Source organism: Ovis aries, chromosome 6 (assembly GCF_016772045.2).
Source record: "Ovis aries strain OAR_USU_Benz2616 breed Rambouillet chromosome 6, ARS-UI_Ramb_v3.0, whole genome shotgun sequence".
NCBI classification, from domain to species: Eukaryota; Metazoa; Chordata; class Mammalia; order Artiodactyla; family Bovidae; genus Ovis; species Ovis aries.
This window is the reverse complement of record NC_056059.1, coordinates 37,273,616-37,298,988: the sequence shown is the minus strand read 5'-3', so window position 1 is coordinate 37,298,988 and position 25,373 is coordinate 37,273,616. Positions and strand designations below refer to the sequence as shown.

Genomic DNA, 25,373 nt, shown 5'->3' with positions numbered 1-25,373 from the left:
CCCAGTTGGGGCTGCATCCTCAATGCCTTGTCTACAGAAATGCACAATGTGGCTGTGCAGTCAGAGCCTGGTACAGATCCTTACTCTGTACCCTGGCCAATGCCTGGCACACAGTTGATGCCCAGTAAATAACAGTTGATAATATTCAATAAGTATTTTCTGGAGTTTTTTCAACTAGTGTTTTTTTTAGCTTAACTTTTTGTTTTTGTTGGACTATAGTTAATTTACGGTGTGTTAGTTTCAAGTGTGTAGCAAAATGATTCAGTTTTATATATATATATTCAGATTCTTTTCCATTATTCCTAGAGAAGGGAACAGCTACCCACTCCAGTATTCTGGCCTGGAGAATTCCGTGGACAGGAGCCTTGCAGGCTGCAGTCCATGAGGTTGCAAAGAGTCAGACACAGCTGAGCAACTTCTGCTTTTCCATTATAGGTCATTGCAAAATATTGAGTATTGCTCTCTGTGCCTTACCTAGCTAGTTTTTATTTGTGGGTTTTTTCTCTTTTAGTCTTTCTAGGGGAGAAATATCAGTGATCATTTTAATTATAATTAAACTTGCTTTCTCTGTGTTTTATCCAACATGTGAAATATAAGTGACATGAGGGCAGGGGCTTTGCTCTGTTCACTGGTGTATTCCCAGCTCCAAGAACAATGTCTGGTATATGGTATTCTCTCAACAAATACTTCGTGAATGGGATAATATAAGTTGCTGGATTTGGAAAAAAATATATATATATATATTTTTTGTCTCTCTCTTTTTTTGCTGTAAAATATATGTGGAAAGTTTACCATTTAAACTACTTGTAAGTGTATAATTCAGTGGTATTAAGTATCTTCACAGTGTTGTGAACCATCACCACCCTGCATTTCCAGAACTTTTTCATCATCCGCACCGCAACCTTTTTATCCGTTCAACACTAACTCCCCATTTCCCTGTATCCACTCAACAGTAACTATTTCTCACTTTCTGCAGCTCCTGGGAACCTCTATTCTCCTTTTTTGTCTCTATGAATTTCCCTACTCTAGGCACCTCATATCAGTAGAATTGTGTTTTTGTGTCTGGCTTATTTCACTTAGCACAGTGTTTTCAAAGTTCACTCATGTTGTAGCATGCATCAAAATTTCATTCCTTTCTGGGCCGAATAAATATCCATTGTGTGTACATACCACATTCATCTGTGGTATATTTTGTGGTGCTGGGTAATGTGGTATATTACCCATTCATCTGTGTATATTTTCCCTCTCTTGTGCAGCTCTTCAAATTTATCAGCTTTAACAGGACCATGAGTCAGCTCTCTACAACCATGTCTCGATGTGCCAAAGACCTCTTTGGCTTTGCAATGATGTTCTTCATTATTTTCTTAGCATATGCTCAGTTGGCATACCTTGTCTTTGGCACTCAAGTTGATGACTTCAGTACTTTCCAAGAGTGTATGTAAGTATATATGAAATTAAGAAGACAAATTTAATCAGAGAAAACACTGCCTTCTCAAGGGTAAAGAAACCGTCATGGGGGCTGGGTAACTACCAAATATTTAAAAGTAGTGGTTTAAAATGAGAATTAATTCTCTTTCCAAAAACATTAACCCACCAATGCAACTGTGACAATAATTTCTGAAATGCTAATGTTTAAAATAGAGCCTAAAAGTGCCATAGTAAGATATAGAATAATAGTTATCATAAACCAGCTCTGTCCCAAAGAATGAGGTCTACTCAGCACCAAATGCAGATGGTAGCATTTAAGACACAATTTGCCTCTATTTTTATACCTATCAAATATTGTTGCCATACATTTAAACTTCAGCTTATTTTCTAAGAAAAAAAAAGCTATTTCTAATATTCGAGGAGAAGCACAAACCAATACAGGAATTTTCAGGTTTTTTCCCAAAATTCATAAATACAATGTTAGAAACAGGTAAAGTAGCCACTATCAGACTCCATGGCCTGTAGAAAGAAGTTAGGAAAGATGATGGTCATGGTAATAGAAGTTAATAGGGCTTTGTGTACAAGAATGCCTAAATAATGTTACTGTTTCATGAAAGTTGGGAATGGAAACAGTTTTACCGATTAAGACCCAGCATCTGGCAACACACAGCAGTTCTTGACCCCACTTTAAGTGCATTGAGAATATTGGCTCTTCAAACACATACAATTTTGGCTATCCTTCAAAAATCTTTTTTTCTTAAGAGATTTTAAATTCATATGCAGGGTGACCATTGTGAAGATTTAGAGTTATCATCTTTTACCCAGATTATGTATAAAATTCTTATAGTCAATTGCTTTATAAGTCATCTAATAATAATTACTATGTTTTCTTTTTAATGAAATGAAAATAACATTTTGCATGAAAGCATATTATTTTTATTCTAGAAAGCTTTTAATTGCTCCTATAAGTAGCAAGAGTTTTCCCAAGGGGTTGACAATTTTCTGTTATTTGGCAGCTTTCTGCATTGATTTTTACAAAAGGTCCAAAAGTATGAAATTATCTTTTGAGCAATGTTATGTCAAAAGAATGCTGGACACTCTTTGTTTTTGTATTGTGGTATTGTGTTTTGTTTTGTTTTTATAGCTTCACTCAATTCCGTATCATTTTGGGTGATATCAACTTCGCAGAGATTGAGGAAGCTAATCGAGTTTTGGGACCAATTTATTTCACTACATTTGTGTTCTTTATGTTCTTCATTCTTTTGGTATGTACACTTTTGTTTATAGTGAGGTGATTGAAACTTCATAAATCACCATCATAAATCATCTTTTCTTTTCTCTCACGCTTTATTCTCTATCAGTTTTTTAAAGACCTGGGAAGTATAGAAAAAAGTAGGTATTAGAAAACATGTTTTGTTTTATTTCTCATTCATTCACAGTTTTAAGTCTTCACCGAATAGCTTTTCTATGATCTTTCATCTATATATATGTACTCAATTTTTTAAAAAAGTAAATCAAGTGCAGATTTATAGTTACCTAAGATAGTGCTTTGCCTAAGTAGAATTTGCTTACACGCCTTTTTTTTAACACAAATGTCAGCACTTTCATGATCGCTTGCTTGCATGACTTTTCATTTCTCTCCTTCTTCTTTTCTTTTTTAAAAATAGAAAATGACAGAGCAAGCCACATGCAGGGTACCAGGAGTGACCTTTGAGTGAACTGTTGTTTGTCGAGGTCAAGATAGGTTGTTTAACTTATTCATATTTCATATATCTAGAGACTGCACACAAAGAATATTTCAAATTTTAATTTAAAACTAAATCTCACAATGAATGGAAGTTGTTTTAATTTTTTTTTCAAAAATATTCTTCTTATTCTCTTGGTTTGGTACAAATTCAGGTTTTTAGCATTTTGGTCTTTAATTAAGTTTTTTTGAAAGGCATTTTGTTCTTTATCTTAGCATTTATACATTTATTTGTCCACTCCACTAAGTATTAAGTTAGCTTAACCTGGGCTGTGGGTAGTTTTCATTTTAAACCCTATCACTTAAGATTTTCCTTACATTAACTATATCTTAAGAAAACACAATGTTTCCATTTTTAGTTGATTTTGTAAAGATCCTTTGTATACAGTTAATTAATTCAGTTGTAGGAGCTCCAGAGTTGGTCCAGGTATTTAGTGGTCAAGTATATGGTGTTTACTGATTGAGAATTAGATGTATTTTAATTGGACTGAAAGAATCAGGAATAGCATTTATATCTTTCTCTCTGTATGTATCATGATTAGTTTTAAACTTAAGCCTCTTAAAAGTTTGTTTCCTGTCATATATTAAAGAAAAAAATAGAAGAGTAACCGTTTGTCACTCTCTTACATTAGTAATATTTTGAATTCTGAAGCATCTGAATCCCAGAGTCTCTACTAAGAGAGCAGAAATCAGGAATTGAGAGTTCCGCAGCAGACCCTTTAGTTGACTTCAGGCCACTAAGTTTTCTCTGTACATCAGTCTGCCAGAGAGAGACATGATCATAGCAATTGGAACTGCTCAAACGCGGACATATTTGAATGTTGGCTTCTAACAGGCAGTGCCTCCTAAATTGTTCAGTCATTTTATCAGATCAATGCCTGGAACATGAAAAGCCCTTAGTTTTTGTCTTTATACTGAAATATTGATTTGTATTACTTCACAAAAAGGAATTGTTCTCCCTGTACCCTCCAGAGAGAGGGGAGGCTACTATCAATACAAATCTTTTTTTTTTTTTCCTTGTAAATGGCAAGCCAAGGGCAGGGCTAGCCACCGTTCTGAGATGACTGCCAAGTGTTAATCTATTGCCCCCACTTAAGAAACCACAGTGGTATGAACTGGCTTGGCTTAGCCAGGAGCAAAAGCCCCTCCATCAACAGGGAAAGACCTCCTATTCAAAGTCCACCCCTCAGTCAAGAGACACAAAATGGAGAGGCCGTGAACTTCCTCTCCCCACACCTTCAAGAACCATTCTAGCCACTTTCCATTTTTTGAAATCTCTTCAGAAGAAGAGATTTCACTATTATTCATTTCCACTGACATTTGCAGGCATTAGTTATTGATCATTTGGAAAAGAGACATAAAGCATTAGATTCCTGTGTGGGAAGAACAAAGCTGGGTTACAGTCCACTGACTGCAGCTGTCTGCCCTCATTATTGAACATGAAGCCACAAACTTCTGTGTATTTTATATTCTGCTCTCATTTCTGATACAGAATCCTAAATGATATTTCTCCTTAATTCATAGAGATTTAGTAGCTCATTAAAATAATGGAGCTCTGATTTGTTTATTCATCAGTCATCAATAAATATTTATGGAGCCACCACATTTCAGGCTATATACTGGGTACTGGGGATGCAAGCTCTTGCCTGGAAAATCCCATGGACGGAGGAGCCTGGTGGGCTGCAGTCCATGGGGTCTCGAAGAGTCAGACACGACTGAGCAACTTCACGTTCACTTTTCACTTTCTAGGAGAAGGAAATGGCAACCCACTCCAGTCTTCTTGCCTGGAGAATCCCAGGGATGGCGGAGCCTAGTGGGCTGCCATCTATGGGTCGCACAGAGTCGGACACGACTGAAGCGATTTAGCAGTAGCAGGGGATGCAAGTAGTAAGGAAAATAGATACCAACCCTCCTCTCATGACGATTCTGTAGACTTGTATGGAAAACAGACATAATACACAACTGTGTAGTCACAGACCGTAGTTACACACTAAAAAGGAAAACCAAAGGAAGAACATGTTAAAGAAGGACCTTATCAGTTAGGTGTGATACTTTGAGAAAATCCACTGGAAACAGGCACTGGAAATGCAAATCATTATAGTGGAGGAGGGAAAAGTCAGGAAAATGGACTAACCACTACTGAATGATAATAGTAGCTATAAATAATGTAGCACCTGCCATCTGTTAATTCTGTCCTAAGTCCTTTACATAGATGAACTCATTAATCCTTACCACAGATCTGTAGTGGAGATACTACTATTTCTCCCATTTTATAAATGCAAAAACAAATAAATTTTAGAATGAAGAATAGAAGAATGAATATAGTGTGGCAGTGCCAAGGTAGAAACCCAAGTCTGCTTGACTGCAAAGTCTATGTCTTTCCCACTGAGCTTTTCTTGACTATCTTTTCTGCTAGGCCTACCATGTTTCTATTTGCAGAGGTCTTTTTAACTACTTAAAATATGTTCTGTGAACCTCAACTATTATAACAGTATTTGAAATAAACATAGATTCCACTTGTCTGGCTTGACTGCTGAAATTTGAGAACCTATTTAGAGTTCTATACCTCTAATAACTTATGTCAAGTGAAAAATGTGCAGAACATAGATAAGCAAAAGTAATAAAATACCCCCACCATTCCTAGGTAAATACATTAATATTTTGTTGTATTTCATTCTTGTCTCTTTTTGGAAAATATTGCATTTGTAAGTAAGACTATATATTGCATTTATTTGCCATAACAAAGGAAAAACTAATTTTCCCAAAGAATTTGGTAGCAAAACTATTAATTGATGACTTCATGAAACAGATTGTTTTTTAAAAAAAGGTCAAATGTGTCAAATTTTAGATTGATGTTTACAAAATATATTTAGGTTTCTTCTTTAATCTCTAAATTTCTTTGATGTACAAACAGAATATGTTTTTGGCCATCATCAATGATACTTACTCTGAAGTTAAATCTGATTTGGCCCAGCAGAAAGCTGAGATGGAACTCTCGGATCTTATCAGAAAGGTATGACAAGCCCTAATTCTCAGAATCATTTTATTTTCTACGTGAAATAAACGTTTCAGCCAGATTGCCAGATCAACATGATCATTTAAAATAAAGAATAGGTTGCTATGTTCCAGGAATAAGTTAAATGTTCTCTACGTTGGAGATAGAGATAGACACACTGCTATCTTGGATTTAAATTCTGGGAATCCTTTAATGCCCTAGAATTGAATTCTCAATAATCTCTTGCCTCTTAAGAGCTTAGCTGCTAGGTTCATCCTCTTTATTTATTTTGACACCTTCTCTGGTCAGCTCTCACTTTTAGATTCAGAGTTCAGAATAAACGGGAAGAGAAGATTATATAAAGACATTTTCCCTTCTTCTATCTTAATTTTGATTTTTTAAAAAAGCAAAGAAGTTTTAGAGGCAAATATTTTGTTGTTCACACTTTACCCTTGACCTTCCAGGGAAGTTTTAAAAGTCAAAGGAAGAAGTCCTTGGATCAAGTCCACAGCCTAAGGTCCTGAGAACTTTCACTTACGCACCTTCTCAGGAAGTGTTTAATTGTTAAATGGAAGGGCAGGACAGGAAAGCTGGGCAACTTTGTTCTTCTCCATATGACTTCTTTACTTGATTTAAAGTGTAAAACTTCAGCAACAACAAATAACTACATCTGAAGTACACAGCTTGTTGCCAGTCATCATTCTGTGGGATACAGTGGTTCCTTGACCATAATATTTTTTTGTTTGGTTCAAACCCCAGGACAATGTTGTCTGTGAATCATGTTGAAACAGAGAACTTCCGCTTTGTAAAACAAAGACCCCTGGACAAGACCTAACATTTGTGTTATCCTGAATTTTACATAACAGTTGGTTATATTCCAGCAAACCCCCAGGGTAATTACAAGCAGTCTTTACTTTGCTCTTTGGGTCTGATGTGCACAGTTTCAGTGATTTCAGTTAAATAACACCAGCCTTTCAACACAGTTCAAATTTCAGTTACTGCAGTATACTGACTGAGTATTAGTATACAGTACAAACTTCGCTTTCAGTTATCACAGTATAGTTCAGTCATCATAGCATATTAACTGTGAGTAATAGCAGGAAGGACAAACTTCACCACCAGCTCTGTGAGTCATCACACAAATAACAAATGTGCATCATCATCGGTGGCTCATAATGTCACTTCTTTCAGAGTCAAGGGTTGGTCCCTGAGCATCTGCTATTCAGCTTATGCACAAAATTTATAGTCATATTGCCTCCTTATCTCCCAGTGATAAACCCATGTGACATTTTATAAATATGCATAATGAAAGGAGAGAATATGCCAGCAAAGAAGAAAGTATAGCAAAGAAACAAAGAATGATAACACTGGAAGTGAAATTAAAAATAAACAATGGATTTTTAGAAGAAATACATAGCTGGCCATGGGGAGTTGTTGACATTGCTCTCAAGAGCTTGAGAGCAGCCAGATGGTACTAGTGAAGGCATGTTTATCAACATAAATGAGGAAAGAGATTGTGACAAATAGGATGAAGATGTCTTTATGCTGGCAACTAATTTCACATTAAAGGGGCTCCAGTACTCTTGCCTGGAAAATCCCATGGACAGAGGAGCCTGGTAGGCTGCAGTCCATGGGGGTCGCAAAGAGTCGGACACGACTGAGCGACTTCACTTTCACTTTTCACTTTCGTGCATTAGAGAAGGAAATGGCAACCCACTCCAGTGTTCTTGCCTGGAGAATCCCAGGGACGGGGGAGCCTGGTGGGCTGCCGTCTATGGGGTCGCACAGAGTCGGACACGACTGAAGCGACTTAGCAGCAGCAGAGATATTTCACAACTTCGGAAGGGCAAGGGATAAAATATTGGAAGCTGATCCAGTTTAAGAAAGGATTATAACTCATCAAGACGTAGAAAAGATGCTCACTTAATAGTGTATGTTATACAGTAACAAAAAGAAGGCAATTATTGTTTGGGGTACTCTGAATAAGTTTCTTACAAAGAAATAAAACTTCAGTTTTCAATGTTTCTACTGTTTAAAATGTCAGTGTACTAAAATAATCATTTTACTCTTTTTAAAATCTCCCCATAGATTTGTAGCCTACACCGAGGGAGTTTTTAATGTTTTAACAAAAGTTTCAAAGGTCACAGAACAGTCATACTTTTTCCCATTGATTAATTAGCATTGCTTCACACCGTTGCGCTGTCTTTTGTACAGCCCCGCGCTGCCATGTGTAGTAAGGACTGCAGTGTATAGTGAAAAATCCTCATCTCCTTGTCACTGACGTGTTTTTTACACTCATGACTTAGGAAAGGAAATTATCAACTGTAAGATAATATAGAAAATAATTTATCTATGACTCAACTCAGGTTTCTTCGTTTTCTCAAGAAATATTGTACATTCCTACATACTCTGAGGCAGACAGCTGTGGAATGTACTGACTTTTGTCCTGTACACTAAACGTGAATACAAACCAAAAGATCCCTAGTTCTTCTTCATTTACTGAAAGACCTGACTCTTCCCACATGCTGCTGCTGCTGCTGCTAAGTCGCTTTAGTCGTGTCCGACTCTGTGCGACCCCATAGACAGCAGCCTACCAGGCTCCCCCGTCCCTGGGATTCTCCAGGCAAGAACACTGGAGTGGTTTGCCATTTCCTTCTCCAATGCATGAAAGTGAAAAGTGAAAGTGAAGTCACTCAGTCGTGTCCGACTCTTGGCGACCCCATGGACTGCTGCCTACCAGGCTCTCCATCCATGGGATTTTCCAGGCAAGAGTACTGGAGTGGGGTGCCATTGCCTTCTTCCTTCCCACATGAGCTTCATGGAAAACTCAGGATGCGTCTGTCATTTATCCAACCTGCACCTGTTTTGTGGTCCATTTATGTCAGATACTGTTCTGGTCACTGCGTTTACATTAGTTACCACTGTAATTGAAAGGCAGAACAAATGAAAAAGGAGGATAAACTAAAACAGCCTTTCTTTCTGGCAGGGTTACCATAAAGCCTTGATCAAACTAAAACTGAAGAAAAATACTGTGGATGACATTTCAGAGAGTCTGCGGCAAGGGGGAGGCAAGTTAAACTTTGATGAACTTCGGCAAGATCTCAAAGGGTAAGAATCTCAGTTTGCCAGTGCTGGGGAAAGTCCTTATGTAAAGATAAATCCTTAGTGCCAAGTCTCCTTCTAGCCCAAGTGCTCATAGAGACACGTTTGTTTCAGAGGTGGGTGTCTTTCCAGAATGTATTCTAAGAGGAGAACGGCCCTGACTCAGCAGTTTCTCCTTTCCTCCTGCATGTCAGTGTGTCTGTGTTTGGGATGGATCGTGTGCACGGATGAGTTCATCTGTAACCTCTCACTAATTTCAGGAAAGGCCATACTGATGCAGAGATTGAGGCAATATTCACAAAATATGACCAGGATGGAGACCAGGAACTGACTGAACATGAGCACCAGCAGATGCGAGACGACTTGGAGAAAGAGAGGGTGGGTCTGGTTTAGGAGAACATGATTGGTTCAGCACCTGCACTATTTCAAACAGCTTATTAAGTAGTGGGTTGTTGGGAGCATATGTGTGTCTCTGTCTCTTTCCCTCTATCTTTCTCTCTCTCTCTCCCTCTCTCTTTCTCTCTCTCTCTCCATTGATGTAGTAGTACCCTGCCTACTCCAAAAAGGATATATAACACCATAATATATTGAAATGCATTAAGTTAGCATAAATGTAGAAAAAAAGAGTGAAGCGGAACAAAACTGAGATATAAAGGCAAACCTGAATGAAACTAAAAAATGCACTTCCCAAAAACATATACTTTTTTAATTTTTATTTTTAATTGGATGATAATTACTTTTTAATGTTGGTTTCTGCTGTACAGACACATGAATCAGCCATAAGTATACATATACCCTCTCCTTCCTGAACCTCACTCCTACTACCCACATCCCACCCCTCTAGGCTATCACAGAACACCAGGCTGAGTTCCCTGTCATGCCTAATAAGATTGAGCAGCAGATTTAGCCCTAAGCTTTCTAGTAACCCATTTGACGAAAACTTTGAGTAGTTATATACTTCACAGTATCCATGAGAATAAGGAAAAAAGATTTCTCAGAAGAGATATTAGTTGTTCTCTAAATTATCATGTATAATAAAACTAACCAAAGCCTTCCATTTGAATACTTACTATGAAACTGTTAAAAATAAGCTTACATGAGCTTTTATAATCAGAAAAAATAACTTAAAATTTTAACATTAACTTTAAAACTAAATAGTTAAATAAACCCCAGAAAATCCATGCTAATTGAAATACAGAGAATGCAAATGAATGACACAAAAGCTAGTTCCTATGAGAAGACAATATAGAACAGTGGGTTTGAAATGCTGCTCCACAAGACAATGCCCTTAAGTGGAAAAACTTCACCAGTCATAGTGAAATATGAGCAAGAAGACAATGAATAATATTTTCACGTGGCTGTATTTAGCCAGAATTCTTGCTCTGAGATGGTATCCTTCCTTCCTTCGTAGCTATTAACAGATGTTCCCTTTTATGAAAAGGTGAACACATATTTCTTCATTTACTTTTTTCTTTGCTTTTCTGTATTTTTACAGTTCTTTTTTGTCCAGACAAGGAGTTAGCAACTTCTTGCTGGTCATTAAAATCTATTTTGAACATTTGCCAGTACGTGAAATTGAAAAGCGTGAGGATCACAGTCTGGTGTTAACCTCACAGGAATCCTAGGTGAATGGCACACACCCATTTCCCCTTTGTCCCAGTCCTCCATGAAGCTTCTGTGGGGCCGAGGGCTTCCTGCCCGTCACTCAGTGATCCCGTGTTCTTCAGGAGGACCTGGACTTGGATCACAGCTCTCTACCACGTCCCATGAGCAGCCGAAGTTTCCCTCGAAGCCTGGATGACTCGGAGGAGGAGGATGACGACGACAGTGGGCACAGCTCCAGAAGGAGGGGCAGCATCTCCAGTGGGGTTTCTTACGAAGAGTTTCAAGTGTAAGTGTTGAGGAAATGATAATTCGAGTTAACAAGGGGCTTCCCGTGTGGCTTGGCTGGTAAAGAGTCTGCCTGCAATGTGGGATGCCTGGCTTTGGTCCCTGGGTTAGGAAGATCCTCTGGAGGAGGGCATGGCTACCCATCCCAGTATTCTGGCCTGGAGAATTCCAAGGACTGTATGGTCTATGGGGTCGCAAAGGGTCAGACACAACTGAGCGACTTTCACTCACTCATTCACTTGAGTTGACAAGAATCAAAATGACACTAACTAGCTTTTCCCACCTCTCTCATTTTGTCTTTTCCATGACTCATTGTCGGTTCTTTTTAATAAATATTATTGGTGTTCTTTTCTGTTTATGAAAGTAATTTATTATAGGAATTTTTCATTTCATTTCTTATTCTTTTCAACTCCAGAATTTCTATTTAGTTCTTTTTAACAATTTCTCTTCTTTTATTGATATTTTCTATTCGATGAGGTGGCATCATCACACTGCCCTTTATTTTTTATTTTTATGCATGACTTAATTTAGTTCTTTGGATATATTTATAATAGCTATGTGGACTGCCTTGTCTACTGAGTCTATCTGGGCCCTCTGAAAGGCAGCTTCTGTTGCCTGCTTCTTTACCCCCTGTGTTTGGGTCACATTTTCATGTTTCTTTGTGTGTCCTCATAATTTTTTTGAAAACTGGAGATGTTAAATAATATTATAAATACTTATAAATTCCCCTTCCCTCAGAGCTTGTTTTTGTTGCCATTTGTGTATTTGTTTTCTAGTGACATCTATTTCCCCCACATTGTGAACCTCCAGTGTCATTTCTCAGAGGTCACAGCCCGGGCCACGCACACAGTTATCCTGGGGAGACAGGACTTGCAAGTCTTCCCCTGGTCTCTCTGTTAAGCCTTCTGCCTCTGTTGATACTACATCTGCCTCTTCAGTTCTCATAATTGTTGGCTGATTGGTCTTTGATTTTCATCAATGCCTTGGGATACAAATTACTCCACAGTCTGATCCAGTGAAATTCAGGTGCCTTCTCAGGGGAAGTTTTTGAAGCCAGTCTTTGGCTGACTTCTCTCTCCTGGTTCTCTCTGGTAAACTAGCTGGTAAATGGTTTAATTTGATGGATCTCATGGAGTGACCAGCCTCCTCTTAACTGCTTATCACCACAATCTCCATTGTTTTCAAGAACACTCTTAGGCTTGAATTTACCCAAAGTTTGCTCCAAATAAAGCCAGTTCACTTGGGGAAGCTTTGGAGCTCTGTTCTGTGGCCTGACTCTCCTTCCAGGCAAAACCTTGGTGTCACTGCTCCAGAGCTAGTGGGCCATTTCTCTCACAATGACACCCCTGCTTCATGAATAAGGCATGAGCCTTTGGTGTTCTCAGCTTGCCTTTCTGGGCATGGAAGAATCTACCCTTCAGCTGGAAGTTGAGTGGAAGAAAAGAATCCCATCTCTTCAGCCATTCTTGTCTGAATTAAAGTCTCTGCAGTGCAGATTTGGAGGTGGAGGTACAGGAATGAGAAATACTGACAGCCTGACCCTTCCTGGGAAATAAATATAGCCCTCCAATAGGAGCTGACAGGAGAGGGCTGGGTGTTCTTTGCTGACCCACCCCTGGAGGTGGTAAAGAATCTCCTTGCTGATTCAGGAGACGCAGAAGACAAAAGTTCAATCCCTGAGTCAGGAAAATCCCCTGGAGGAGAGCATGGCAACCCACTCCAGTATTTTTCTTGCCTGGAGAATTCCATGGACAGAGGAGCTTGGCAGATTACAGTTCATGGGGTCATAAAGAGTTGGACACTACTGAGTAAGCTCACCCCTAGGAGAGCTCTGTTACACTGAGCTAGGAAGCAGGAGAGAGAGAGCAGATTATAGTTCAAATATTACTCAAAAAAAAAAAAAATCTTATTGTATGCCCTTAAGAAAATTTCCAGAAAATTTTTTTAAAATTAGTAATTTTCAACAGTTATGGTTGTTTCAATGGGGAGATGCCCACCAGGGCCCTCATGCTACTATTCCAAAAGTTTTGTCTCCTTATTTGAAAGTATTTATGTAACATTGTGTTTATTCAAAAAAAAATGGGATCATAAGTGAGCATACTATTTTCTAACTGCTTTATTTACATTATAAATAATGTCATTCTATTTCATGATTAGAATGTAAACATCATTCTATTGCATGAAACATTCTGTCACAGTATAATTTCTGGTGTCTTCGAATTTTATTATGTAAAGAAACAATAATATATTTAAGCAATCTTCTATTAATTTTTAACCATTTTAATGACCTACTATTACTAAGCAGAACCCCAGAGAATATCCCTATAGTCAAAAATTACACATATACTTATTTCCTTTAAAACTTCTCAAAGGACAGCCTGGATGGGAAGAGAGTTTCAGGGAGAATAGATACATGTATATGTATGGCTGAATCCCTTTGCTGTTCACCTGAAACTGTCACAACATTGTTAATTGCCTATTGCTGTTTAGTCGCTAACTCGTATTGGAATTTTTTGTGATCCCATGGACTATAACCCACCAGGCTCCTCTGTCCATAGGATTTCCCAGGCAAGTATACCGAAGTGGGTTGCCATTTCCTTCTCTAGGGGATCTTCCTGACCCAGGGATCGAACCCTTTTCTCCAACATTGGCAGTTCCCCCAATATAAAATAAAAAGTTTAAAAAAAACTTTTCAAAAAAAATGGAATATCTGAAAGATAGATAGGCATACCTTTTATGGTAGACATACTTCTGATAAAATCTTGACTCGCAAAAGAACTGTGCCAATTGGCAGTCCCACCAGCAGTGTATGAAAAATCTCTAAAGTTCTAGACTATTTAGAAAGTGTTTTAGATTATAATATTGTTTAAGGAAAAAATCTTAGCATTTCCATTTGATAAGCAAACTGGGCTGAAAAGTCAACAACACAAGATATTTTTGCCCCTCTCAACTGTGGTTTCCTGCAGCCTAGTGAGACGAGTGGACCGAATGGAGCACTCCATTGGCAGCATCGTGTCCAAGATTGATGCTGTGATAGTGAAGCTTGAGATCATGGAGCGGGCCAAACTGAAGAGAAGGGAGGTGCTGGGAAGGCTGCTGGATGGAGTGGCTGAGGTTAGTGGTCATCTGAAACAGAAACACCCTGATTCTATAAAATATCAAGGTCATCGTTTAAGTAACCCTTAATCTAAGAGGATGTTTTTCTCCATACGTGTAAATCAGTGCAGATAAAATGATAATCCAGAGCTGTTTCTTTCTTAATACTCTTCACACTGATGATACTGCCTTCCCTGGAACCTCCCCTCAAAAAAAAATTGCTCCAGTGATTCTGAGAATTGTTGTTAAGACGTATTGTTCTAGCCTTACTGAAGTGGGATTATTGGATCCCCAGATTTCCGAAGGCAATTCCTAAATTCACGAATATACATCAGTCCACCTCAACACCTTATTTTCTTTTTCCTTCATTAGGATGAAAGGCTAGGTCGTGACAGTGAAATCCACAGGGAACAGATGGAACGGCTTGTGCGAGAAGAGTTGGAACGCTGGGAATCTGACGATGCAGCTTCCCAAATAAGTCACGGTTTAGGCACACCCTTAGGACTAAATGGTCAGCCACGCCCCAGGAGCTCTCGCCCTTCTTCCTCCCAGTCTACAGAAGGAATGGAAGGTGGAGGTGGAAACGGGAGTGCCAACATTCATGTGTAGGACATGTGTTCTTAATAGGTGAGAAGGTGCCTGTTCTGAGTTGCCATAACAAGTACACTATTTATGTGCCCTGACCACCATATGATGCTGGTCTTTGTGATCAATCATTAATTCTTCTGCACTTTAATTTATTTTTGATAAACTTTGCCCATGATCAAAGAAGATGTTTCTTTTTCTCATATAAGAAATTCAGGTGTAAATATTGAGTACAGAAAAAAATTCTTTGTAAAGTATATTGAGTGGTGTGCCCACTTGTTACCATGACTGAGTCTCCTCAGTTGACAATGAAGTAGCCTTTTAAAGCTAGAACTGTCAAAAGGCTTCTGAGTTTTATTTCCAATCACAAAAATCAGTATTTTCATTTTTGCTAAGTGTGTGAAGGAAAATAGGGGCATTCCTTTCCACTCAGGCTTAGCTCATAGGCTTAATGCATAGCTTTCTTTTAAGAAAGGAGGCTTCTATTTTAACTACCTTCCTGGGGTACACTTTTCTAAAAGATGAATTGGAAAAGAATCCCAAACCATAGAATGGGTATGTAGTCATTATGCTAAAATTTGTATGAATGGTTATGATAAATGTTGAACACTATTTTTTTTGTTATTTTATCATATCTAATGTCTGTGGGACTAACCATTTCACTTAATTTTTACACTATTTTCACTCTTATTTGAAATGAGCTGCATGAAACCATCAAAGATCAATTGTGAGTTAAATGTCATTTCTCACAATAACATAGGAGAATTGGAAAGAGCCAAATCACTAAATTTGATGTTTTCCTAAGAATTAGTTTAATATAAAGATTTATCTGTATAGTCTTTTGCTCATGTGGCTGAACTTATTTGCAACTAATCTAGGAAGATAAACTTACTAAAATTTTTAGGATGTATCAAAAGTTTTGAGTCAGCAAATATGTTCATTTTAAACAAAATATTAAGAAATTTGGAAATTCATATAAAAATTATAAAACCAAAACTTGAATTTTAGACTGTTTTAAGAATACAGAACTCAAATACTCTTGATCGTGCATTTCAAAATTAGAATTTATAACCTAAGTGGGATTCATTTTAATGAAAAAGAGTTTTGGTTATTGAAAGTTCAACCATCATCAGAAGGTGTCAGCCAAAGTTTGAGTTTGCAGGGTTTTTTTTTTTTCGCCTCTTTTATTCATTAGGAGAGGGGCTCACCAAATTTATGGGGAAGAAATCTATTTCTTAACAAAAACTAAAAATCTTATTTTTCAAAACTGTTATGTATGCTGACCTTTTGAGAGCTAATGAGACAAGCAAGAGAGAATGCACTGGTGAATAATTCTCACTTGGAGAATAGCAGAGAGACCTGTTTCTCATACTATACCTTAAATTCACATAGTTGCTTATTTAACTGGTAGACTTTGTCAGTCAAATTTTCAAAGAAAACGAGCAAAAAGACCTTTTTAAGCTGTCTTCTACAGAAGTGATACAGATTGCATTTCTTTAACAGTTATTTCCTATGGCTCGTCTCCATCTTTGCTTTCTTTTGAATATTTTTTTGGAATAAAGTTCTTTATTATTAGGTACTAAAATTTGCATTCCAGGGATATTGAGTGTACATATTTATGTATGTGTACCATGTTGTTACATGTAAACAAGCTTCAATTTGAAGTGCAGCTATTATGTGGTATCCATGTATATTGACCATGTGCCATATACCAATTATGGTCACTAGAAAGTCTTTTTATGATACTTATTATTATTCTGTTTCTTTGTTTCACCTGTAAAAATTTGCAGAGTTCTTTCTTTTTACCCATAAGTTACATTTTTTTCTTCAGTCATGAAGAATTCCCGCCTTGTCCCTCCCCTATCATCTTCCTCTTTATATTGGTACCATTAAGAAACTGTTACATATGTAAGTCTCAATAACTGGGAATTTCATTAATGTGTAATACTGAGCACTTTACTTCTTAATAAAGACTTGATATAATAGCAGATATAAGAGTTGGTCTGTTTCTTAAGTAGAAGCGATTGGGTGATTTGTTTTCTGTCATGAAACTAATAGTAAACGCTTAAACCTTGAAAAAGGTATCATTTTATGTTCAAACACAACAATGGACACATTACTTTTTCTGTAAGATGTACCTCTAGTAAATTATTCTAATGATTACATAATATTTCCTATTATACAGCCACCACATTGTACTTAACCATTCTGATTGGCTCCAATATTTCTGCTGTTTCAAAGTCTTTGTTCATAATTCCCTTGCTGATTTTTCATTCTTTCCTCAATGGGTACATGAAAAGAGTCGGAATGTTGAGTCCCCGGCACATATTTAATTTTACCCAGGACTGTCAGGTTGCTCTCCAGAATAATTGCAGCAGTCTACAACTTCACTACCTGCATTAAAGTACCAGTTCTACCCACACCCTTACCAGCATTGATACCATCCAGCTCCCCAAAATCTTTGTAATGGAATGGTTTTGAAATAAGGTCTTATTCTATTTGGCATTTCTCTGATTCTTAGTAAGACTGAACACTGCCTTAATAAGACTGAACACTGCCGCTGAACATTTGGATTTCCCTTTTTGTAAATTGCCTATCTTTAAAATAGTACACTTTGATCTAACAGGAAACAGGTGTGTTTTTGTTCAGTGCCCATTTTTCCACTGAGTCATGATCTTTTTTGTTGATTAGCATAAGTTCCTCATGTGGCTTAATTATTAATCCTTTATTGGTTTTGGACCCTTAATATCTCTCATCTGACTGATAATTGTTTCGAGGTTTAAGTGATACTTGTTACTTATTTGTTAGTTGCTCAGTCATGTCCATCTCTTTGTAATCCCATAGACTGTAGCCCACTAGGCTCCTATGTCCATGGAATTCTCCAGGCAAGAATACTAGAGTGGGTTGTCATTCCCTTCTTCAGGAGATCTTCCCAACCTAGGTATCAAGCCCAGGTCTCCCACACTCCAGGCAGATTCTTTACCATCTAAGCCACCAGGGAAGTTACTTATCATTACATGCAGTGATATCTATCAAAAACAGTTTTTTTTTTTTTTTGCTTTATTGTGTTTGGGGATTTTAAAGAGACCTTTGTAAGGTCATAAACTTATTGAACTTATAGTTTTATTTTCACATTTAATAAATCTTAAGAGTAACTTTGCATAAGGTCCATAGGAATTTTTTACCATATAACTGAGCCAGTTTGTCAACACTCTATTAAATAAGTCATTTTCCTCATTATTTCATGGCATCACTGATGTATTTCAGGTCATGTTAATATACCATGTGTCTATTTTTCAATCCTTTAAACTGATCTATGAATGTTCCTATACAGTAATTTTTATTATTGAGTTTGTAGTGTGTCTTCCTTCATATGTGCTAAAGTTTTCATATATATTCTCCTCTTTGGCCTTCATTTTATCAACTAGGCTATTTTCACCAACAGTTATTTTTCCATATAAATGTTAGAGTTTGACGGGTTTCTGGGTATGTGAGTGGGGGAAGAGGAAAGAGGGGGAAAAGTCCTGCTTAAATTTAATTGGAATTGCATTGAACTTATTGATTAGTTTGGGGAGAATTGGCCTCCTTATAGCATCAGAAACATAACTCTTCATTTTTATTTATTTATTTGGCTGTTCCAAGTCTTAGATGGGACATGTGAACTCTCATTTGCAGCATGTAGGATCTAGTTCCCTGACCAGGGATAGAGCTTGGGTCTCCTGCATGGGAGCACAGAGTCTTAGCCACTGGACCACCAGGCAAGTCCTGATGTAACTCTTCATTCATTCAGAACTTCCTTAATACCCTTTAAGTGTTTCTTTAAATTTCTTAAAGATTTTATGTACTCTTTAATGATTTTATTGCTACCATGAACAGTATCTTATCTTCCATTAAATTTTCAAGTTTGTTAATGATGAGATAAAGGAAAATTGCTACTTTTTTTACAAATTAATCTTACATATATCATACTTGTTGAACAGTTGAGGCACTCTTAAGTTGAATGCAGGGTCTGCAAACTTTTCTTAAAGGGCCACATAGTAAACATTTATGGTCTTATAGGCCATAATGTTCTCTCCATTGCAACTACTTTGCCATCATGGTATGAAAGTGATCACAACCAATACAAATACAAACACAATACAAATATGAATAAGCAGAGCAATGTTCCAATAAAATTTTATTTATAAAAAATAGGCAATGGGCTGGATTTGGCCCTGATTTGATGCATAGAACACATCCTGGTGGATGGCACTACTCGTCTCTGCCACAGAGGTCAGGCATGATCTGGCACTAGCATGATGCCAATAACCACTGTGATATCCTTTGGAATATGATAGGAATCACTAAAATGTATTGAGCACATCCTATGCGCCAGGTACTTCTAGTCACTTTACATGTATTACTTTAATCTTCACACCTCTATGGAGGTAGATGCTATGAGTATCCCTATTTCATGGATCCCTATTTCATTAATCAAATCCACAGACATGATAAATGGAGAAAAGGGGGACGTAGTAGAAAATTTTGCATAAGTAACTGTAAAGATGAACAGTTTTGCACATGTTCGGCTTCTGCACGTGTTTGCAAAAGCGACACCCCACCCCACAGTTCGGGTGCTGGTACTATTGTAGTATGTTCCAAATCTCAGCAAGGCAATATTACTCATCTGTCACAAATTATTGGGCTAGTCACAGTTTCTGAAACTCAAGTTTCCTCATCTGCAAAATGAAGTCGGAACAGCTTGAGATTTTCTAAACAGTGTACAGCCAAGCCCAAAGTCCTTAAATCATTCCCTTTAATCATTGAGATGATGCCTCAGCTTTACTGCTTGGAAAGGGGGGCAAACCGAGAGGCCACATCCTCACTGGACTAGAGCAGTAATTCCTTTCAGCTCTTATGATCAGAAACCCATGCCCGCTGTTCTGTGGGGTTGCCAGGTAAAAGAAAGATTCTGCAGGTTAAAAAGGTTTCAAGATCCAGTGATGATAGTGAGCTCATTTAGTTCTAAATGTGATTCTGATACTTATGTGGATACAAGATAGATGGCTTAGAACACAGACATTACACAGTGATTCTTGCATCAGAATCAAATCATCACAAATGTAGATTAAATTGTCTTAACTCCTTATTACAACCCTCAGTATTTCCCAAAGAATCACCTGGAATTTCCAGGTCCACTCCTCAGAGATTCTAAGTCAACAGGGGAAAAAAACAATAGTTCTTTCTTCCTTTTTTCCTTTCTTACATAAGCATCTCAGATGATCTTGATTCTCATCAGGCAAGCTTGGGAAACCCCACCCTGCTGCTGCTGCTGCGTCTCTTCAGTTGTGTGCGACCCTATAGACGGCAGCCTACCAGGCTCCTCTGTCCCTGGGATTCTCCAGGCAAGAATACTGGAATGGGTTGCTATTTCTTTCTCCAATGCATCCATCATGCTAAGTCGCTTCAATCATGTCCGACTCTGTGCAACCCCATAGACGGCAGCCCACCAGACTCCTCTGTCCACAGGATTCTCTAGGCAAGAATACTGGAGAACCCAGTATTCCCCAGTTTTATTTTTTTTTTCCTTTTTTATTTTTTCTCCAAGTGGAGAAAATGTCTAGAAAATGAGTTACTTTGATTTAGAACATAAGTATTTTATGTTCATTTAGCTCAGTGGCGACAAAAGGTTACAATCACCATGTGAGTCAACCATTGTTTTAAAATGTGTATATAGAGACAGAAGACCAGGAGGTACCTTAAGTTGGTAGCCATGTTTGGCGGAGTTCCAGGTATTTTTCCTTTGTGCTCTTTAGTCCACTGAGGATAAACACATATCTTTGAGAGTGAGGTGAGGATACTGATTTTCTCCTGCACTGTTTTTTTTTTTTTTTTTTTTTAATGCTCAGTCGTGTCCAACTCTTTGTGATCCCATGGACTATACAGTCCATGGAATTCTCCAGGCCAGAATACTGGAGTGGGTAGCCGTTCCCTTCTCCAGGGGATCGTCTCAACCCAGAGATCGAATCCTGGTCTCCCACATTGGAGGTGGATTCTTTGGCTGCTGAGCCACCAGGGAAGCCCAAGAATATTGGAGTGGGTAGCCTATTCCTTCTCCAACAGATCTTCCCAACCCAGGAATCAAATCGGGGTTTCCTGCATTGCAGGCAGATTCTTTACCAGCTGAGCTACCAGGGAATCTGTTGCAACTATTAAGGTTAGCTTAATGAATTCCTATGAATGGAGTAGATATCCTTTGAATTAATTTTTTTTTAATTAGTCTTAAATCCTCAGGCGGAGAAGGCAATGGCAACCCACTCCAGTAATCTTGCCTGGAAAATCCCATGGACGGAGGATCCTGGTGGGCTGCAGTCTATGGGGTTGCACAGAGTCGGACATGACTGAAGCGACTTAGCAGCAGCAGCAGCAGCAGCAAATCCTCAGAAATAAATGAATGCTGGCTATTATTTTTACTCCTTCAGTTGCTCTGTGGGGCTTTCAAAGAAAAGTGCAAGATGACTTGCTCTGGAAGGTTCTGTGGCATCTTGGTTGTTGTTATAAAAAAAGGATGGAAGGAAGGAGGCTATTCATGGGTTTAACAACCTGGTGGCTTTTATTTTAAATGAAAGTAATTTATTTATCCTTTTCATTATCAACTAGTTCTTCTGACATGCAAGAAAATAAAATCAAAATTCAAAAGAATATACACATATTCTGAAATAAATCTCTGTAAAAAAAAATTTATTTTCTACTTTATAAGACTTGCCCTTTCACTTACATTTTTAAAAAGTATTTATTTGACTGCACTGGGTCTTAGTTGCAACCTGAGGGATTTTAATGGTGTGCAGCTTGCTGGTTTGTGGGATCTTAGTTCCCTGACAAGAGGTTGAACCCACATCCCCTTCATTGGAAGGTGGATTCTTACCCACTGGTCTACCAGGGAAGTCCTATACTTTTAAAATGTTCCTCAACTTAAAAATGGTTAAGATGGCAAATTTTATGTGTTTCTTACCATAATAATTTAAAAAAGATAAAAGATAATCGTAATACAAAGGGAGGGTAAGTAGGACAAGATATATTTAAATTCTTACTACTTTTAGAAGTAGGTATTAATATTTTGGCTTTACTATCTCTTTGGTTAAGTATATTTTTGTATATAAAGTATAAATATGTATTTCTGTCTGTACACAGAGAACTGTGTAATATGTTTCTCCCTGTGTAAGGAAGAGTATATATAGAGAACTGTGAGTAAGCCAGGGTTATGTAAAAAGAAAGAACTATACCAAGTAGAGGAAAAAACTCACTAACCCTATCAGTTCAGTTCAGTCACTCAGTTGTGTCCAACTCTTTGTGACCCCATGGACTGCAGCACGCCAGGCTTCCCTGTCCATCACCAACTCCCAGAGCCTGTTCAAACTCTTATCTATGGCATCAGTGATGCCATCCAACCATCTCAACCTCTGTTGTCCCCTTCTCCTCCCAACTTCAATCTTTCCCAATCAGGGTCTTTTCTAATGAGTCAGTTCTTCGCATCAGGTGGCCAAAGTATTGGAGCTTCAGCTTCAGCATCAGTCCTTCCAGTGAATATTCAGGACTGATTTTCTTTAGGATTGACTGGTTTGATCTCTTTGCAGTCCGAGGGACTTTCAACAGTCTTCTCCAACACCCCAGTTCAAAAGCATCAATTCTTCAGCACTCAGCTTTTTTTATAGTCCAACTCACATCCATACGCAACTACTGGAAAAACCACAGCTTTGACTAGACGAATCTTTGTCAGCGGTCCTATAGTCACAAAATAATCAGGTAAAAAGGGGGTGTGATGATGTATTATAAGATGATGTATTAATCCAATGTCATAAAACAAGAAAAAATGTTCCTTAAAGTCCAAAGATGAAACTATAATGCTATGCCCCTGGATTGATGTTGCAACAACATGGCAGGGCACCAAATGATATTCCAAGATGACCAGCCATAGCAGGTCTGCACACTGTTTCCTCAGCTTCATTCACTTCCTCTAATACTGAAAAGTATTTCTTTTAAAAAGGGAATAAATTAAACAGAATATCCTGAACTGCATCCTAGAACAGTTAAAGAATATTGACGGAAAAGTAGTGAAATCTGAATAAAGTGTATAGTTTAAAAGTAATGTATCACTGTTAATTTCTTAGTTTCGATATGGATCATGGTACACAAAATGTTAACATTAAAGGAACCTGGGCAAAGGACATACAGGAACTTTTTGCATGATTTTTGCAACTTTTCTATAAAACTAAAAGAATTATAAAATGAATAGCTTATATTAATAAGCTATTCCTTTAATAAGGAAGTGGGGGGCTTAATTAAGGATATATTTATACACACAGACACACAAAAATGAGCTGTAGTGATAATCTGATAGTAGCAACGGACGGGAGTGCACAAGTGTCATTTCAAAAATAATCCGGAGAGAAAGGAGAAGTAGTCTTGGGAGAGAAGCCCAAGGGGGTTTCTGTGCACTGATAATGTTCTATTTCTTGATATGGACTAATGGTTGTACAATTGTACAGTTGTGTTCCTTTTATAATTCACTGGACAGTACCTTTTCTTATAAAAAATGCTTAAAAACACTCCCTACTGGTAAATGTTAGAATAAAGAGAAGATGTGTAAATACATGAAGTGTATATGTAGGAAAGTAAAAAACCTGTATAGAGCCAGTTACAACAGTTCTTCTGTCATACGTCTAAAATTGTCAGAGCTGGAAAAGATCATGGGAATTACCAAATCCTGCCGTGCACAGCTCTTTACACAGGTAATCCTGGTGATTACAATGCAGTAGGGCTCATAGCACCCTGAAATCTGTGTTGGAGCAAAATTCCTCGAGAGATTATGATGCACACCAAGATTATAGACTACTGAACTACTCAAGAAGGGTAAGTCGCCAGAATCCTGGCCCTCTGTACCTGGGAGGCGGAGGTGGGGAGTCCAAAACCCAGCTAAGACTCTGGAGATACTCTAATTCCACTAGAAGGAAACCTCAGTAAATTCTAATAACCTTAAAAAGCTTATCAAAGTGCTTTCTATTATAAAGGCTTTTTTATCCATATATGACACCGTGTTTTTCCAGCATGGTTTGGATTTCATACTTCTATTACAGCATCAATATATTTGTTATTTATTATTTATAAAATAATGGAGGACATAGGTTTATATAATATTGAACCTGGAGGGCAACTAACCTGCCTATTCATTTTAAAGGGAAGGATACCAATACCAGATATATTAGTAACTTGACACAAGTTTCTAGAACTCATTTCTTTTTCAGGTCAATAAATTAAACTAGATTTCTTTCCTATGGTTACCATCTGACAAGATGAACTAATATGTAGTACATAATATCACTAGTTTATGACTTGGGGTTTTTCAAGTATAATTTAGTTCATTGTGATTTCTATAAATGTTTCTGTTGAAAATAATTCTTGCTGAACAATAGTATGAGGCAAGTGAAAAGAAGACAACCAAAAATAATAAAACACATTGGGATAATATAAATAAATAAAAAGATGAAAACAACCAAAAAAAATTCATTGGATATGAAACTCAAGATGTCCCTTTTTAATGGGGGGTAAATCATTGAAATTAAAGAGGAATTTAAGAAAATTTTTTAAGGAATAACAATTTCAGGTAGGCAATTGTAAGGAAGATAACAATCATGCATGCCAAGGCTACGTGATTCTTCCACAGGCCCCAAGGTGAGATATCGATGCCCTGGTTTGTCAGAAATTCTTCACCAGTACATCTGAAATTCAACAGAAAAAGAATATGACTTCATTTTTAGCATATGTCAAATTGTATTCAATATATTCACTGTTACTTAAAGAAACCTACAGATTACCAAGTCTTAAATAACCATCCCTTCATTTATAATAGAAAACAGTTTTAGAGGGTTTTTGTGGTGTGAGTGTGTGTATGTGTATGTGTGTATGTGGTTTTAGCTTTATCATTCTATTTTATGGGGATATAACAGGGACTCATAGGTCAGTCATATGCATCATAAAAATATACAGAAAATAGTCATTGAGTGCTTACAATTCTGTTAGATACTATGAAGTAACCTGCTTATAATAGCTTGTGTGTGTATGTGTTTAGTTGCTAAGTCATGTCTGACTCTTTGCAACCCCATGGACTGTAGCCCCCCAGGCTCCTCTATCCATGGGACTTCCCAGTCAAGAATACTGGAGTGGGTTGCCATTTATTTCTCTAGGGGATCTTCCTGACCCAAGGATAAAATTTGCATCTCTTGTGTCTCCTGAATTGGCAGGCGAATTCTTTACCAGTGTGCCACCTGGGAAGCTCCCATATAATAGTTTAGTTAATCCCTAAAACAACCCAAATTTGAAAGATGAGGAGACTAAAGTTTAAGGAACTTGATCAACTTCACAGATTCACACTTTGAATCAAGTTGCTAGTCTCCCCAAATAGGTTGGTTTCCAAGTCTATGATGCTGCCTCTCTTCAAAGGACAGAAACATTTATCAAGTAATTTTTCACTTACGCCTGATGGGGAAAGTCTCAGCT

General features: G+C 37.6%; 2 protein-coding genes across 14 annotated transcripts in view; one reads left to right on the top strand and one right to left on the bottom strand.

Annotated features, from left to right (window-relative positions):
• Window positions 1-16,828, top strand: part of PKD2 (polycystin 2, transient receptor potential cation channel) — a 66,098-nt gene extending 49,270 nt beyond the window's left edge. The window contains exons 8-15 of one of the 2 annotated variants that reach the window (XM_027970884.3): window positions 1,257-1,438; window positions 2,573-2,693; window positions 6,087-6,185; window positions 9,154-9,275; window positions 9,530-9,647; window positions 11,000-11,160; window positions 14,126-14,273; window positions 14,628-16,828. In XM_027970884.3, the coding sequence (XP_027826685.1) occupies window positions 1,257-1,438; window positions 2,573-2,693; window positions 6,087-6,185; window positions 9,154-9,275; window positions 9,530-9,647; window positions 11,000-11,160; window positions 14,126-14,273; window positions 14,628-14,864 (1,188 nt within the window). In that variant the 3' untranslated portion in view covers window positions 14,865-16,828. Of the gene's footprint in view, window positions 1-1,256; window positions 1,439-2,572; window positions 2,694-6,086; window positions 6,186-9,153; window positions 9,276-9,529; window positions 9,648-10,996; window positions 11,161-14,125; window positions 14,274-14,627 lie in introns of both variants that reach the window. The other variant, XM_012179695.5, reaches the window with a different exon arrangement.
• A 7,551-nt stretch (window positions 16,829-24,379) lies between these two features.
• The window catches only part of ABCG2 (ATP binding cassette subfamily G member 2 (Junior blood group)), a 132,061-nt gene continuing 131,067 nt past the window's right edge, over window positions 24,380-25,373 (bottom strand). For 11 of the 12 annotated variants that reach the window (XM_012179371.5, XM_012179370.5, XM_042251082.2 and 8 more), the window contains one exon: window positions 24,384-24,595. In XM_012179371.5, coding sequence (XP_012034761.1) covers window positions 24,448-24,595 — 148 coding nt within the window. In that variant the 3' untranslated portion in view covers window positions 24,384-24,447. 12 annotated transcript variants of the gene reach the window in all.